Below are 17,153 nucleotides of genomic sequence, written 5' to 3'. Positions count from 1 at the left end.
CCAAGTCAAAATAAGGTAGGTCAAAGATGGATTTTTAAGGGCAACTTGCTAAGGGCAAGCACTTAGCTAAGCTAAGCTAAGCTAAGCACTTAGTAAAAACATCATTTGCACAAAAGCAGAGAACTGATGGGTGGTTTGGGGACCAGCAGAGTCTCAGTACTGCACTGGGCAAATCCAGGAGACCCTGCAGTGAAGGGCTGAGAGGCACAGGAACGAACGTGCTCTGCTGGGGAAGAGTCAGCCCCCTGTTTGCACCCAGAAGTCACATCTCACAGATGTATCCGAGGAGTCTATGAATAAGGGAACAAGTTTGTTCATCAACACTTTGTTCATGTGGCTTTTCGGGGCACTTCCTCTATAGCACCAGTGCTACTCAATATATTCATCAATGATTTGTACGAGGGAATAGAGTGACTGTCAGCAAGTTTGCTGATGACCCCAAGCTGGGAGGAGTGGTGACACTGGAAGCTGTGCTGCCATCAGAGACCTGGACGGGCTGGAGAGCTGGGCGGGGAAAAATTTAATGAAATAGAACAAGGGCAAGTGTAGAGTCTTGAATCTGGGCAGGAACAACCCCAGGTTCCAGTGTAAGTTGGGGAATGATCTATAAGAGAGCAGTGTAGGGGAAAGGGACCTGGGGGTCCTGGGGACAGCAGGGTGACCATGAGCCAGCACTGGGCCCTTGTGGCCAGGAAGCCAATGGGACCTGGGGTGGGTTAGAAGGGGGTGGTCAGTAGGTCAGAGAGGTTCTCCTGCCCCTCTGCTCTGCCCTGGGGAGACCACACCTGGAATCTTGTGTCCAGTTGTGGCCCCTCAGCTCCAGCAGGACAGGGAACTGCTGCAGAGAGTCCAGCGCAGCCACCAAGATGCTGCAGGGAGTGGAGCATCTCCCGTGTGAGGAAAGGCTGAGGGAGCTGGGGCTCTGGAGCTGGACAAGAGGACACTGAGGGGGGACTCATTCCTGGGGATCAATATGGAAAGGGGGAGTGTCAGGAGGATGGAGCCAGGCTCTGCTGGTGGCAACCAGTGACAGGACAAGGGGCAATGGGTGCAAACTGGAACACAGGAGGTTCCACTTAAATTTGAGAAGAAACTTGTTCCCGGTGAGGGTGGCAGAGCCTGGCCCAGGCTGCCCAGGGGGTTGTGGAGTCTCCTTCTGTGCAGACATTCCAACCCGCCTGGACACCTTCCTGTGTAACCTCATCTGGGTGTTCCTGCTCCATGGGGGGATTGCACTGGATGAGCTTTCCAGGGCCCTTCCAACCCCTGACATTCTGGATTCTGTGATTTTGTGACAGCATGTTGCAAATGGTCCTTAAATAATCCTGAAATAACAGGGGGAACCTCTCTGCTTTTGTAATTGGATAGAAGATAGGAACCAAGAAAGAGGAACAGACGCTCGGCTGTTACAATAGAAAGCAGGGATCTGTATTTATTTCCAAAGAACCTGGGACATGGGATAAACATGTCTAGATCATCTGATAAGATGATTCTGAATTATTCACCATAGTAAAATGTAAAGTTGACTGTGAACTACTGCAAACGAAGCCTTACAAATCTCTCAGTGACTGGCAGGCAAACAGCAGCGTCTGCCAGGTAAATGTATAATAATGCACATGATGAAGACCCATGGGAGAGGATGAGCTGGTAATTGGCACTCAGAAAGAGATCTGAGTGTTACTCGACTTAGTCTGTGAATACATCTGTTTGCTTGTCCATACTGCTCAAAAAGACAAATGCAATGTTAGAAATAATTAGTATTAAAGCTTTTGTGGGCATGGTGATCTAAGCATATACAAGAAAAATGGTCTTTAGAGGACAATAACATTAAATGAGCTGATACAGCTGGAAAAAAGTTAAGCTTTCGGGCATAATAGCCTTCCTCCAAGAATAATTAGGAATGTAATCCTACTGCAAGGTGTATGTGATAGTGGCCACCTCACCTTGCATGGAGTGAACCTACAGGAGATACAGAGAAACGAGAGTCAACAGAAGCAGGGAGTGGTGTGAACAGAACAGACTTGAAGTCTTGCGAAACAGAAGGTGACTTTATCCATCCAGCACCAGTCCCCAAACTAGAAGGGTCTTCTCAATCTAGCACCTTCCTTGATGTGTGAAGGCTGCCCAGAAGCCTGAGTGTTAGAGACTAAGTGTAAGAGGCATTTACAGATAGATATCACAGGCCTAGGACAGGACGCTGGGTGTTGCTGAGTGGGGTGACGGCAGGAGCACCTGGGAGCTCATTGAGTGGTGCAGGACCTCCACAGACACACAAGGCATGCGGCTTTACCTTGTCTGCTCCTGCTTTCTGGGGTGCCTGGTTCAAGGATGCTGCAGTAGGCAGTACTGGGATGCAGCACACCCCATGTGAGAAGGGAAAATAGGGCACAGTGCAGAGATTTTTCTCATTCTTATCTTCTCAGGCATGCCAAGGCAGCTGGGAACTGGAAAAGGAGGAAACTGGTACATTTGAGTCCAAAGAGCACTAATTGTTTCTGTAAATTATGTAAACTAAGTATAATTAAGCATTGATGAAGTAATCCTGGCTTCTGTAAGCTATTATCTCTGTATTTATTTTTAGGATATACTGAGAGTCTTTTGACTGGTACACAGCAACCTCAGTTGTACTAAAGCATTTGTTTGGGGTTTAAAGCATCTGTGGTTACAGATGCTGAACACTTTTCACCTTGAACAAAACCCCGAATTCAAGCACTTCTGAGTTTGCTGAAATGACTGCCTACAGCTGAAATGCTTCACTGCCCGGGTTTGACACATACAGGAGCAGTGGTCACGGTAGAGAGGATTCGTCTGCTTCAAGAGGTTGACAACATGAAGTTTGACTCTACAGAAAACAAGCAAAGCAGAAATGTGGTGTTTATCTAATATTAGAAATCCTCGGACTGGCTAGGACTTTCTAGCACATCTCTCCATTAGATCAGGGCTGTGACCTGACATGGCAATGGAACTGGGAAGTAAAGGGCAGTTCACAGGATTGCAGGAAGCCTTGGAGAGCTGGGTCATGGGCCACAAAGACCCTCAGTGACATTTTCCACCAGGTAACCCTGCCTGCCCACCTTGGGACTGTGTGTCTTGCCTTCCAGACATGCTGACTTGTAAGCACATTGAAGATACCTTCAGAGAAAGAGATGAGATAAAGAAGAGTGTTTTCTTCAAAACCAGTGCTGTTTGGCCTTGTCTCCTCATGTTTTTATTTGGTTTTAAGCTGGTTTCATAATAAAGCTTGTGCAATCAATTTTTCTATCTGTCCTCAGCAATAAGGCTTTGATCCAGCAAACATCCATCACACGTGACAGGAGGGCACAGTGCTCACGTGCTGTCACATTCCCACCCTCTGGATTTTGTGTTTGAGCCTTCACCCATCAATTATCCGTTCTGGTACGTGTTGGAGCACACCCAGGCCCTGCTCTCCAGCCTGCCAGCTGGCTCCTGGGGTGAGATACACCAAGTGCAGCTGAAAGTCTGGTGCCACTCAGCTCCTGCCCATACATGCCACATTGACACAACTGGGCCAGCTCTGGCATCATCTGGCTCGCTCAGCATCCTCCAAAGCTGCTCCCGAGGCTGTATGCCTCTCATTCATTGTGCTTGGTGTCTTTGAAAGCCACATCTGGCAGGTTGGAAAGCAGCCCTCTAATTTTCCTGTTCTCCCAAAGTCAGAAGTGTTCACATGGGAGCTGCGCGGGTTGGGAAGCCCCTGGAGCTGGTTAAACATTTGCAAAGACATGAAAATTTCCCAGCAGCAGCATTAATTGTAACACGGAGGGTGTTGGTCTCTTCTCCCAAGTAGCAAGTGATAGGACAAGAAGAAACAGCCCTCAAGTTGTGCCAGGGGATGTTTAGATTGGATATTAGGAAAAAATTATTCCCAGAAAGGGTTGCCAGGCATCGGAACAGGCTGCCCAGGGCAGTGCTGGAGTCACCATCCCTGGAGGGGTTTAAAAGGCATTTAGACAAGGGTCTTAGGGACATGGGTTAGTGCTGGAGTTGTGTTGTGGTTGGACTCAATGATCCTGAGGGTCTCTTCCAACTGAAATGATTCCACAATACTATGAAGTTCTGAGGACTGAGTTGTCCCGGGCACTGTTCACTGCAGAGGGGCAGACCCACGGCTGCTGGGCCCCATGGTGCCAGGGGAGCTCTGTGTACATGGGGGGCTCCTGAGGGGGATGGGGGGCTTGGCCATGCACACCAGGGGCTCTGCGGAGGAGATGTTTGCTACAGCTCTCAGAGGTGTGGAGCTGGGAACTCTTGCACATTTCTGTGCCCATCACTGTGAAGATGATGTCCTGTCTTTGAGGATACCTATCTCTGGAAGGGTTGCAAGCTCCCGAGTGCTTCATTTGTCACTGACCCCCTTTTTCTTCCTCCCTTTTTTGCCTCATCCCAGCCCAAAGCTGTTGGGCATGGCCAGAGGTCTCATTTTCAACTTGATGAGGCACAACAAGGTGACACCTCTGCTTACCAATGAAGCCTGTCACCACGTGGACTCTGCTGGGGAGACACAGCCACCTGGAGAAGCTCCTATGTCCCCTTTCCCAGGGAATTAGGCCCCTCCAGCCTTTTTAAATGGTGGGACCATTTCTTCTTGAGCAAAGTGCTGCACAGGCACACCTCACCACATCTTGCAATGAACAGGGCTGCAGGTTATCGGTTCAATGGCAACCTCTGGTGTCCCAGTGTCCCCAGAGAGTCCCTGGAGATAAAGGAAGTGAATCTGACAGCCCTGGGTGTCAGCTCTGGCACCCATGTCCCAACAGAAGCTTCCCCGTGGACACCCCAGCCGTTGGACTGAGCTCCAGTGTGGGCTGTGTGTGTTGGGGAGCACAAAGGGCTTCACAGGGGCTGATGTTCCCCAGCCAATCTGCACCAGTGTTATTGGGCCTGGGTCCTGGTGTCCTCCAAGGTGAAGATGTGCAGGAATCCCCCAATAAGTGACCGATCTCCCCAAGCTCCTTTCCAGCCTCTGCTATGGAGCAGTCCCAGGAGACTGGAAGTCCCCAAGGACAAGTTGTCCCATCTCCTGGGACACAATATGCAGGCAGTTGAAACCCAGCCACCTCTTGGGTGGTTTTGCAGCAGAAAATTGGGCTTTATCAAAATGAAAGTTTCCCTACAGAGCATTTCAAACATGTGAATGCTGGTTTTCCCTTAGAAACTTATTAGAGCGGAAATTGCCACCCACTCCTACCGCACGTCAGACTGTGTTCTGTGCAGTCAGTTCCTTCTGATTTCACAGAAGCTGTTTCTGTGTTTCTCATCATCTTTACCTCTGCCATTGATGTTTTGTGTCCCATCCTCTTGCCAGTCACCTGAATATCTCCCCACCTGCTGAGGAATCACTTGGTGTCCAAAATCCAACCTAAATGTCTGTCTTCTTGTTTTAACTCCACCCAGCCCTGTGAATGCCCAGCTGCCTTGGATGAAAGCAAAGTGCGGGTGGATGATGCAAGTGCTCCTGTGCGTGGGTGATGCAGTGATGCAGTAACTTGAGAGTGGAGGGGGAAAGATACCTCAGTCCTCATCACTTGGCATAGGATGCTGCTGCAGCTTCTTCCTGTGATGGCAGGGACTCCAGAGCTGACACATACTGTGCTCAGGAGGGTGGCAAATGCACTCAGAGCCCTAGATCTCATGCCCTATGAGGAGAGCTGGGTAAAGACAACATAGATGTCCATAGCAGAGCAGCTGTGTGCTGCACCAGACAGGGAGCTGTGCTGCCTGGTGACTCTGAACTGTAAAGTGCGCTGGGCTGAGGCCCTGTCAGCTGGGAAAGCATTTAGGGAAAGCACACCACTTGCTTAGCGACTGCTATCCATCCTAGTTATCATCTGGCAGAGAGGTGGAGACAGGGCCAGAATGTACGACAGCAACAGCTCAATCCAAACAGCTGCTCAGACACTTTAACCTTGGTCTCCACTCCACTGCTCCCTGCAGCTCCCCCACCACAAAATTAATGCCTTTGGGCACCTGACTCTCTGCAGACACCAGCCGCTGCCTGTCAGTCTGGCTGGATGGCAGATGCTGTGACAAGGACGTCCTCCTGCTGCATCCCAGCTGCTCACACAAATCACATCCCGCAGAGCACTGATGGTGGGAACAGACTGCACCAGTCTCCAGATGGGTGGTGAGGAGCTGCGGACAGCCCCTGCACCCCCTTCCCTGTCCATTGTCCCTGCCTGCTGTCCACCAGCACCCCCTGCCCACCTTGAGTTTAGTGCCATTCTTCATCCCTGCCCCCAGTCATCCTTTTGTTGGCCACACGGCAGAAACCCACCAAGGGCAGGTTTCCTTTACCCAGGGCATGGGACTCCCCTGGGGGTGTCCAGATACCTGAGCAATAGGAACATGAGATGTGATGAAACTGGGGAGGTGGCTCTGGCCACTACAAGGAGACAGTGAGAGGAGGAAGAGGAAAGGTCCCTCCTTCCAAATTCACCACTCTGTCTACCCCAGCTGCACTGGAGTTTGCTGGCACTGAGGGAGCAACTCCAGAAACAGCTTCTCCAGTCCTCAGAACCCCACAGAAAGCATTTGCGCAGGGGCAGTCGACTGTCATTGCTCCTGGTAGGCAACGCCTGATTCCTCAGGCAACGCGCTCTGACTCATCCCATCTCATCTCTTCTCGTAAGAAGTTTTTTCTCCAGATACTCTCAGGAGACCTTTTGTTATTTTTTTCAACCTCTTTGTAAAGAGTGTGATCCCCAGGTCCGAGCACAGCTTTCCCATCCGGGACTCCCCAGTGAGTCAAGGCATTGCCAGCTGCTGCTCTGACCCCTCAGGGACACATCCAAGGACATCGCTGCCTTCTTTTTATTTTGAAATCCATGATGTCTGACCTCCCGGTCAATATTAGAGACCACTGTTACAGTCAATGCTTCAGTTGCATACACAGTCCTGTCCAGGAGGACCAACGATACTTGCTTATACTTACATGGCTCTGCACTGTCTGTCTAAAAATACATTTCAATAATCTGTGAAACAATTCAAATTGTTTGACATTGTTATTTGATATCTCACAGTTTTTATCATCAGTGATTGCTTCTGCGGCAGTGGCAGAAATACTAAGTATCAACCACATTGGAAATCCTTTTGAACCTGTAGGAATACCTGCATCTCACTGCAGTTCTGCACTAACAGCTGCTCTTATGGATCTGTCACGGCCACTCAGTTGGTTCTTTACTTAGTTTTATATTTAACACTCTTACACCTTGCAGCTGTACATAAAAAGCATTTCCATAGCCTGTGTTATAGCTGTGTGGTTACTGCTGTCAGTTAAATGTTAACATCCTCAAAAGAAGAATTTGTTTTGTTTGGCAGATCTGTGATGACTGGCACAAATAACATATTCCTAGTGCTTGATTTCCTCTTTTATAAAACCCCATATTATCTTTGCCACCACTGGATCTGATGCCTTACCCCAAGGCAGATGGAATTTCCAGCTTCAGTGCTACTCCCCTGATGTGTCTGGACTTTACACTGACATACTCTGGCCACGGAAGGAATTACACCATTCAAAGGCAATGGGACACTACACAAACATCAGTCCCATGTTCTTGTCCAACTCTCCTGCACCCAGAAGGTGCCAGACATAAAGACCAGGATCACACTACGCACATGCTAATTGCTAATCGGCAACTGTGTCAAGTTCTTGTGCCAAACCATGGATAAGAAGGTTGCCGTGATATGCTAAGAGGCAACTCCAGGAAGAGCAAAGATCCAAGGATCAGCTGGTGGATGCTGTGGCACCTGCCATTTACACAGCTTCCTCCCTGGGAAAGCCCTGCATGCACCCATGGCATTCAGACGATCAAAGAGCCTGAGGGCACAGCAAGAGTGGAAGTCGCGCGGTGACAATGTCTGTGCTGGCTGAGCCTGGCAGCCGGAGGTTGTGATCCTGAGGCCAGGACAGCGTGGCTCGGTGGGAGGTGTGACCGGAGCGGGAAGCAGGCGTTTCTCAGATCTCTGCAATGGTGCCAGGAACAAGAGTCTCTGGAAACAAACAAACAAAAAGAGTGGAGGCACAGAGGGAAGACCCTGACTCCTGAGTGTGATCAGCTGGGACTCATGGGTGACACAGGAGAGGCTCGGTAGCTGTACTCCTTCTTCTCCCAACAGGGAACTTGAGATAATAAGGAGGAAAGACCTTTTGCACTCCAATGTGAGCAAGCCAAGTAATGTTTCAAATCATACCTCTTTTTCTTCATCTTTTCTGCTCAGACCCCTGCTGTGGCCAGGTCTTACCTTTATTATTCTACTGCTATCACACCCACCAGGGTCCGGGTCCGCATAGCTCACTTCAATACATTTGCTTCCCAAACAACCTCCTACAAATGTAGCTGGTAGGCAGAGAAGAGGGACAAAGTCAACTGCGTGCAGTCTAAGGGTATGTATGCAACTTTCTTTAACTTGCACCTTTTGTCCCTTGAAGACAGCATTTGGGTCCCTTGGGGTAGACAGAGCCACACCATGAGTGTCACAAGGGCCCCACACCTCTGTGTGTGGAGGAGCAGGAACGACACAGTGACACTGAAGAGGGTAAAGCACGTCTGGAAGCCTGTGCTGAGAGCACAGAAGGATCGGTGTGGAGCTCCATCTGAAGCACTGTAAGAGTTAAGGCAAGGTGGGGCCATTTTTCTTCTCTTACTGAGTGCGTCATAACTGCCATGGGTTTCATTGCTTTCCCAAGCAATTGTCTGCACCTTCTCTGAGAGGGTCTGGTAGCTGGGAGGGTGCTATGGAGCACGGCAGTCCCTCATATGCTGAGACCCTGCGGCACTACACAACGGCCATTTTGCTTCTGTAGCTTCTTCTGAGTGCATGTGTGCAATGTGGGACACAGACAAAATGGTTTCCATGGCAACTTGCACTTCAGAGATGCCAGTGAGAAAATTTGCGTTGGGGGAAGAAAATTCTGCTTCAACTCACGTTGCAAGCAAGCACAGACGTGGGTTGCGGCAATACCCTAGAAATGGCTCATGTAAAAATATCTCCGGTGATTTTTCTTCTGCAGTGCTCAGCCTGTGCTCTCCTTGGCTGGCATACAGGGGCTGGCTGATGGCATTTGTCCCATGCAGTTACAAAGCAACACCCTGCTGCTATCTGCAAGCGCTTTGCTTTTCCTGAAGAGGCCAGAGTGTCAGCTTTGGGGGCCATGTGCTCTTCTGGCCACCTCACCCCTCAGGCCCTGGAATGGAAGAGACATGGTCCAGGTGTGAAACTCAGTCCCTTTCAGCCATGGAGCTGGACTGTACTTCAGACACTGACCACTAGCTGCTGTGCTCCATTTCCTTTAGGAGAGGCTAATGTTAGCCCAGGGGCAAATGGATAAAGAGAATCCCAAGAAATCTCCTCAGCAGACAGATCTTGAGGTCATATCCTGGAGTCATGTGGAACTTAATGGAGGAAAATGATCAGTTGCCTGTGACCCAGTGTCTGGAGGAGTGGTGGCCCTGTCTGGACGGACAGAGTGAAACCAAGGAATCGAGCTGAGTGTCTACTAAACATCTCAGCCCAAGAGACGTGTTGGTTAAGGGGGAGTTCTCCAGCACTAGAGGAAACACAAACCCTCATGGCGTTTATGTCACAAGCAACTCTCCAGAGCTGGGGAAGCATGTTGTTCAGAGATGGTGCATTACTGGGAAAATTTGTTCCAGAGAACAAGTCCTGAAGTGTCTGGTTTACCCACCAAGCTGGTGTGATTATGCCTGGGGAAGACTCTGGTTTACCGGTGTGATGACACCTCCCAAAAGCAATGGCAATACTTTGATCTCAAATGGACACAGGTGGAAAGGAATTTCTTCCCAGAAAGGGCTATCAGGCATTGAAACAGGGAAGTGGTGGAGTCACCATCCCTAGAGCGGTTGAATAGACACGCAGATGAGGTTCTCAGGGACATGGGTTAGTGCCAGAGTTGAGTTAACGTTTGGACTCGATGATCTTGAGGGTCTCTTCCAACCAAAAGGACTCTACGATTCTGTGACAGAGTCGGACCCCGAGGAGACGCTCTCCACTGCAACCAGGGGCTCAGCCTCAGACCAGCGCTGCACCCCCTGCACCAGCGACACTTCCAGCCCCCGGCCCGCAGCCTCTCTCCCCGGCCGCCCGCGGTGTCCGGCAGGAGCTCGGGGGGTGTGTGTGAACAACCGCCCCCTCACCAGCGCCCACCGCTCCGGGCGGGGCTCTGCCGCAGCGCCCGGGGCCGCGGGGTCCCGCCGGGGGCCGGGGGCGGGCGGGGGGCGGGCGCTGCGGCAGCGCGCGGCGGGCGGAGCGGAGCGGGCGGAGCGGCGCGGAGCGGCGCGGGCGGTTCAGCACCGCGGAGAGCGCCCCGCGCCGCGCCGGGCCGGGCCCGCATGGGGCCGCGCTGAGCCGGGAGGCCCCGGGCGGCGGCGGCGGGGAGCGGGCGGGCGGGCCCGGCGGGCTCCGGGCCGCCCGTGGATGAGCACCATGCGGCTGCTGCTGCTCGCCCTGCTCTTCTCCTTCTCTTTCGCCCGAGCCGGCTGCGACCCCAAGATCGTCAACATCGGCGCGGTGCTGAGCACCAAGAAGCACGAGCAGATCTTCCGCGAGGCGGTGAACCAGGCCAACAAGCGGCACGGCACCTGGAAGCTCCAGCTCAACGCCACCTCGGTCACGCACAAGCCCAACGCCATCCAGATGGCCCTCTCCGTCTGCGAGGACCTCATCTCCAGCCAGGTACCCCGGGCCGGCGACTCCCCCACCGCCGCCGCCACCGCCGGGCACCCCCTGCCCTGTCCCTCAGGGACGCCGAGCCACCGCTCCCGCGGCCGCTGCGACCCCGGCCCCGCGGAACCTCCCGGGGCTCGGGGCGGGCAGAGCCGCGGCGAGTGGGGTCCTGCCCCGGGGCCCCGCTGCCCGCATTGCAGCCTTTATGTAAGAGCGGCCGGGCAGCACGCTCCGCTGCACGGGCACCCGCACACACGCCGGGGCACACACGGGCTCACACACGCACCTCAGGCTGCACACAGGCACCCGGGGCACACACGGGCTCACACACACACCTCAGGCTGCACACAGGCACCCGGGGCACACACGGGCTCACACACACACCTCAGGCTGCACACAGGCACCCGGGGCACACACGGGCTCACACGCATAGACCAGGTCTGCAGACGTGCCCAGCCGGTACCATGTGTGCAGACAGTAACATGCATGCACCATGCACAGACACGCTTCTTCATGGGCACACACAGAGCTCCATGTGTACATGCTGTGTGCACACATGGGCACCCACACACTGTGGGGAGCATCATGCATGCACACGCATAGTACACTCACATATCACTGGGGGAATGGGCTGCCCTGCATGTGCACACACGCATCGCTGTGCAAACATGGGTGCACATGCAGAACACTGCATGTCTACACTCATATCAGTGCGCAAACACACCCCTGCACGCATGCTATGCCACACACACATGCATCCATGAGCACACACCGCACCAGGCACATAAATACAAATACTGCCACACAAACACACCCCACTGCCTGCACTGTGAACACACACACACACACACACACAATGCTTGTACACACACCCTTCTGCACACATCCCCCCAGTCACACACTTGCATGACTGTGCACCACAGCTGCACGCACCCCCACGGCACACAGCACCATGGCCCCCAGCACCACACAACGCATGAAGAAGGCACACAAGCACACCCACTGCCACACACGCAGGAGACACTGGCACACACCAGCAGAGATTGCAGACATGTAGTCACTGCATGCACACGCTCACACAGACACAGCCATGGACAAGCACGCAGTGCACGCATACCTGCACACACAAACACAGTGCGCTCCTACCTCCTGTCTCCATGGGTCACCCTCAGCGCACACAGGGGAGCAGTCGGAATATGCAGCAGTGGTGGGCAGCCTGGCTGCTCCCCATCTCTCCTGTGTGTGCTCTGGGTGCTGAGCCCAGCTCACCAGCCCCATTCCCCCCACATGGGGCCATCAGGTGGGCAGACAGGCAGGTACAAGCCCACCTCCACCTAAAATACATCCATGCACATGCAAAAGGTGTGCATGGACCCATGCATAGGTACAAATGCACACACAAATTGTATGAATGCCTGCACAACAGAGGCTCACACACCCTGGCACACACACATAAATGCATGTATGCACCCAGGCACATATAAAGCCAACAGGGGGGAGGGAGCTGGTAAGGCCAGAGGTGCACAGCGGAGCAGAGCTGACACGTTCACAGCTCAGCTTCCAATATGGAGATGGAGGATGGCTGGAGACATCCCTGGGGATGGTGGCAGAGCCAGGCAGGAAGCGCAGCGCAGGCTGTAAAAGATACCCGCTGCCTGGCAGGGAGCAGGGACAGGGCTCAGTCGGGTCCCTTGCTGAGCCAAAGCTCCATTTGAGCAATGCAGCTGATGTATGCCTGTGTCCATGTCACCTCTATGCCTTGTCCCCACGGCAAACCCCAGAGAGCCCTGGGCTGGTGCAGGGAGGCAGGTGCTGGCACATCTCTGCGGGAGCAGTGGGACATGGAAGACAGCTAAGTCAGGGTGCAGAAGGAGCTGCGGATACTGGGGTCAGTGTGTGGAGTGGTGGCCACACTGTGCCAACCAACAGGGGGTCTCCCAGCCCCACGGCCCCAGCATGGGGCACAGCCACCCTTAGATCCAGCTCTCTGGTGCAGTGCCCAAGCAGGGGGCTGCGAGGCAGAGGAGGAGCTGGCAGCCCGTGCATGCAAAATGGCTCCTGTTGGTCAGCTGCTACGTGGCGCAGCACAGCCCTCGCCCCCACGCAGCCCCCGGCCTCCCCCAGCGCCTGGTCCTGCCCCACAGCCCTTCTGGTGCAGGTCCTCGCACACCCTGTGTCAGCACAGCACTGGGCACCCCTGTGCAGGGCACTCCCCTCCTGCCTCCCCAGGTGACTTCCCCAGCTCCTTCCCCAGCAATTCCTCCCTTCTCCCATAGCAGGGTCTCCAGCCCCTGCCCCAGCTCTCTCTGCTCCCTCAGTTTGCTCCCACCCAACATCAGGCAGGATGTTCCCTTCCTCCCACCCCATCCAGTCCCCAGGTCCCCTGCCCCAGTCACACTTCATCCTCCTCTCCCATCCTGGAGAGCTGTTCCTCCAGCCCAAGTGCAGAGCATGTCCCGGGGCTCAGACAGATACTTGGAGGAGGAAGAAATGTTATTTTTTCCCAGACATCAAAGTCCTTGCACTGATTCACCCTAGCCGGAGACCTGTCACCAGCTGGGGACATTCCTTGTGTTGTGAAAGGACATTAGTGTAACAAAGGATCCAGCTCCTTCCTCTCCCTTTGACACAAAACAGGATCCTGCTGGAGACCAAAATCCCAGCCCTGTAGTAGCAGCAGGATCTTGCCGAGATCCTCCTTCCCCATTTCGGTACAACCCAGATCCCCTGCTCCCCATTGCCCCCGCATGCTGAGGGCAGATCCCAGCTCCTGCCCCCCACTGTCCCCACAGCTTTCTCATTTCTCTGCCTGCTCAGGGCCAGATGGCTGATCTGCTCGATGGCTCTGTGCTCCTTCCCCTGCTCCGAGTCCCAGCTGACCACTTTGTTTGTAATAGTCCTCGGAGGGGAATTACAACCGAGTATTAAATGTGTGGTTAAAGAAATCGCATTACACAGTGTGACTGTAAGGGAGATGTTTCCCTTTAATCTGTAATCCATGAAAGTTATTAGTTTAGCGAGCGGAGCGTCTGGGCACGGCATTTCCATTAAGATATAACCCTGAGCAGACCCATCACCTCCGCCGGGGCTGCAGCCCGAGCCGCGGCACAGCTCCCCTCACTCCCCTCTGCCGTCCTTGCTTTTCCATTCCCAATTATTTGAATGCCGATATCATGTTAATGTGGGACTGTTTAACATTGCAGAAAAAAAAAAAGGAAAAAAAAAATCACACTCGCTGGCCGATGTGCTCCTGTGAAATAATGTTTGTGTCGTGTATCCTGTCCTACAGGTCTATGCAATATTAGTTAGTCACCCTCCTGCTCCCAACGATCACCTAACACCAACACCCGTATCATACACAGCTGGCTTCTACAGGATTCCTGTCATTGGTCTGACAACACGCATGTCTATATATTCTGATAAGGTAACTGATGCATGTTTCTAGTCTAGTACCTCATACGTGTGATGTAAATCAAGAGTGCCCATCAGGAGGGTTAATGATGTCTGCACTACCCTGCCTCTCTATGTGTCTGTCTGTCCATCCAGTTAAACCCGCAGCTCCCTCTCTCTCTCCCACATTCCCCGGTACATTATTTTTTCGCAGCTGCCAGTGTTGACCTACATAGTGCTGGATGAATTCTGCAGCGTTTCTCTGCCAGGCTGCTGGGCTCGCTGCTCTTCAGCCAAGGCAAACGCACAAACTAGCTCCTGCTCTGTTCGCTGGTGACAGCCGGGGGGTCCTGGGTGCTTCCTGTGTGCGGGGGGGCTGTGAAGGGGCAGGAGGATCCTCGTGGAGCCTGAGCATCAGGCAGGAGCTCTCCATGGGTGAAGGTTGTTTGCTTGCATTCAGTTCTCCAGGTGTATGTGATATTGGTAGGGGAGATAATAGAATTGACAAACAAGTTATCCTGAGGCTTTAAATGACATTCAGTTCGGCCAGCACCCAAGAAAGATTCGAATTCCAGTGTTTCAAACCTCTGTCTGCTGTCCCTGTGGAAACACGGAGGCTTCCACGCTGGATGAGGTCCTGCCCTGGCCTGGGGGATGAGCTGGGGCTGTGGCCGGCTCTCCCACTGGTGCTCAGCTCACAGACCACCTTGCACAGACACTTTGTGATGAGTAAAAGCAAAAGGAGCAGCTGAGCAGAGCCAGGCAGACCACATGCCATTGCAGCCTTGGTGGAGGTTTTAGTCCAGGTGCACGAGTTTAGTGGGTGAGATCAGCCCTATTTTGAAGCACGATTCGGCCTTTGCTTGGAAAATGTGAATATTCACGAATGCAAATGTTCAGTGCAAAAATAGTCATTCCGCCTACATGCTAAATTAAGTCAAATTTCAGGAGGGAGGAGCAGAGGCTCCCGGAGATGCAGCCACAGGACTGGAGCAGCAGCAGTAAAACCCTAGTGGGACAACCAGCAAGCCAAGACCATGACAGTGACAGCAATGGTGGCGGGCAGGGCTGAGGACCCACATGCCCTGCTGTGGTCTCATCAGGCGCTGCTAGAAGGAAAGGGATGATAACAGAGCTGGCAGACCTGGGGAGAGGGCAGGCAGCAGGTAGGAAACGTCCAGGGGGAATTTAGTTCGTGCTGCCTTGGGGAGGAGATGGGTCTGATCAGCCATGTCACCAGGAGGGACCTTGTCACAGTGCACATGATGGCAGGGAGAAGGGACCCTGCATGCTATTGGTCCAGCTTCATCTTGGGAGAGCCATGCTCACCAAAGCAAATTGGCCACCTTTTCCCCAGCACGACCTTGTGCTGGATTTGCGTGCTCACCCTGAGGGGGTGGGAGCTTCCCTGGCACACTCTGCTCCAGCCATTGCTTTCCTGTTTAAAACATGTTTTCTGCAAAAGTGGCTCATAAAAACCACCTGACTCACTCAGAGCTGGAGCAGCAGCCCGCTGCAGCAGTGGCAACCCACTGCGGTGGCACGGAGGTGCTCCCCACGGAATATTTAGGGATGTTGGGCAGGTGCAGGGCTGTGGGGTGCACTTGCCTGGCAGAGACTCACCACAGTGTGTGTCTCACCCCTCTGAGATCTCCTGCCTGGCTTGGTCCCATGAGACAGCTGGGGCTTGAGGACTTTGAGGTCTCTGCAGAGCGGGGAGATGCAGGCAGGAGATGGCCAAAGGCAGGGATGGGTGGGACAGCGGGCAGGCAGGAGCTGGAGGGGACAGCAAAGGTGGGACTGGAGTGTAGGACAGCAGAGCAAAGGGGTGTGAAGGCAAGTGACAGGATGGTGCAAGGCTCTGCACGCCCGCGCAGGACAGGCTGACATTCAGCTGTTTCCCTTTTTGCTTTCCAGTTATCAGTTTGCCTTTTTTTTTTTTTTTTAATTCAGGAAATTATATCTTTCAGCTTAGTTTCTATGGAAACAAGCTTGTAAGATCACTTTGTGTGTGTGCCCCTGATTGGTTTTGAAGGCATCAGGCAATTTTAGCTAAATTTCACAGGGGTTTGAAGTCTCAGAGTTGATTATGGTCCTCCCAGGACTAAGCTGCCAGCAAGAGGAAGGTGTGGGCCTCAGCACAGATGGGTGTGCTCAATACCTTTTGATGCTCTCAAAGCATCTCCAGTTGAGCACAGCGGTCCACAAGCTGTAGCCAGTTTTTCAACAAAGCCATTCGAGGGAAGCAAGCTTTATTGCTCCTAGTATTCAAAGAACTGTTTGTTCTAGAAATGGTATATTGCAGCTACCAAGCTGAGCACTTCGGCTTGGCAGCCTTTGTTTGGCCTCCTTCTGCCTACATCTTATGAAATCACTACTTGTTCCTCCACCGAGATCCTCACGTCATTCAGCACAGTCCTGCCTGCATGGTGGGGGTGTCTCTGAAATCCCGGCCACCTCTGAGTGGGGGGAGCGGGAAACTGTGGGAGGGGAGAGGAGGGTCTCACGGTCAAGGCAGCAGAGCCGTACCCATCTGCTCATAATGCCCCTTGCTGTGGAGAGCCCTTCATGGGCTCCTCGCGGATGGGGCATTGCAAAAATCACACTCTGACCTTCCCATGCCAGGCTACCTGAACGGACAGGCCGGACTAGTGCTTTAGTTCTTCTGTTCCCCATATGTCGTTGGGGGTTTTTTATCTCCTTCACATCTCAGCCAGAAAAATGAGATGACGTTGACTTCTTCACAATATGACAGATAGGAAATGACACTGAGAGTGTGAAAGCAAAGCTCATGGGGACATGTACAGCTCAAGAGCGGGGAAGGTCTGGTGCTGTTCATCACCACCATGTGTGACCACACCTGTGTGATGGGGATGAAGGGACATGCTGGGTGCCCCAATGTGCTGAGCCGCACACCATCCACCCATCAGAGATGTGGTGCGTTAGGGGATCAAGGGTGGCTCTGAAATGAGACCTGCTCTGCTGCTGAAAGAGGTGGAAAATGGAGCTTAGTCATTCTGCACTTGGAGAGGCATTTCAATGTCCAGCAGTTGGTCCTG

The 17,153-nt window shown here is 53.1% G+C and overlaps 1 protein-coding gene across 4 annotated transcripts in view; it reads left to right on the top strand.

Annotated features, from left to right (window-relative positions):
* Positions 1-10,455: 10,455 nt before the first annotated feature.
* The window catches only part of GRIN1 (glutamate ionotropic receptor NMDA type subunit 1), a gene marked incomplete at both ends in the record, with an annotated part of 37,451 nt that continues 30,753 nt past the window's right edge, over positions 10,456-17,153 (top strand). For all 4 annotated transcript variants that reach the window (XM_080355881.1, XM_080355880.1, XM_080355879.1 and 1 more), the window contains 2 exons: positions 10,456-10,713; positions 13,994-14,128. In XM_080355881.1, coding sequence (XP_080212007.1) covers positions 10,456-10,713; positions 13,994-14,128 — 393 coding nt within the window. The remainder of the gene's footprint in view (positions 10,714-13,993; positions 14,129-17,153) is intronic.

This window comes from Nesoenas mayeri (assembly GCF_963082525.1).
Source record: "Nesoenas mayeri genome assembly, chromosome: 18".
Taxonomy (NCBI): Eukaryota; Metazoa; Chordata; class Aves; order Columbiformes; family Columbidae; genus Nesoenas; species Nesoenas mayeri.
Note: the sequence above shows the minus strand (reverse complement) of the source record. Positions and strands in the feature narration are given on the sequence as shown.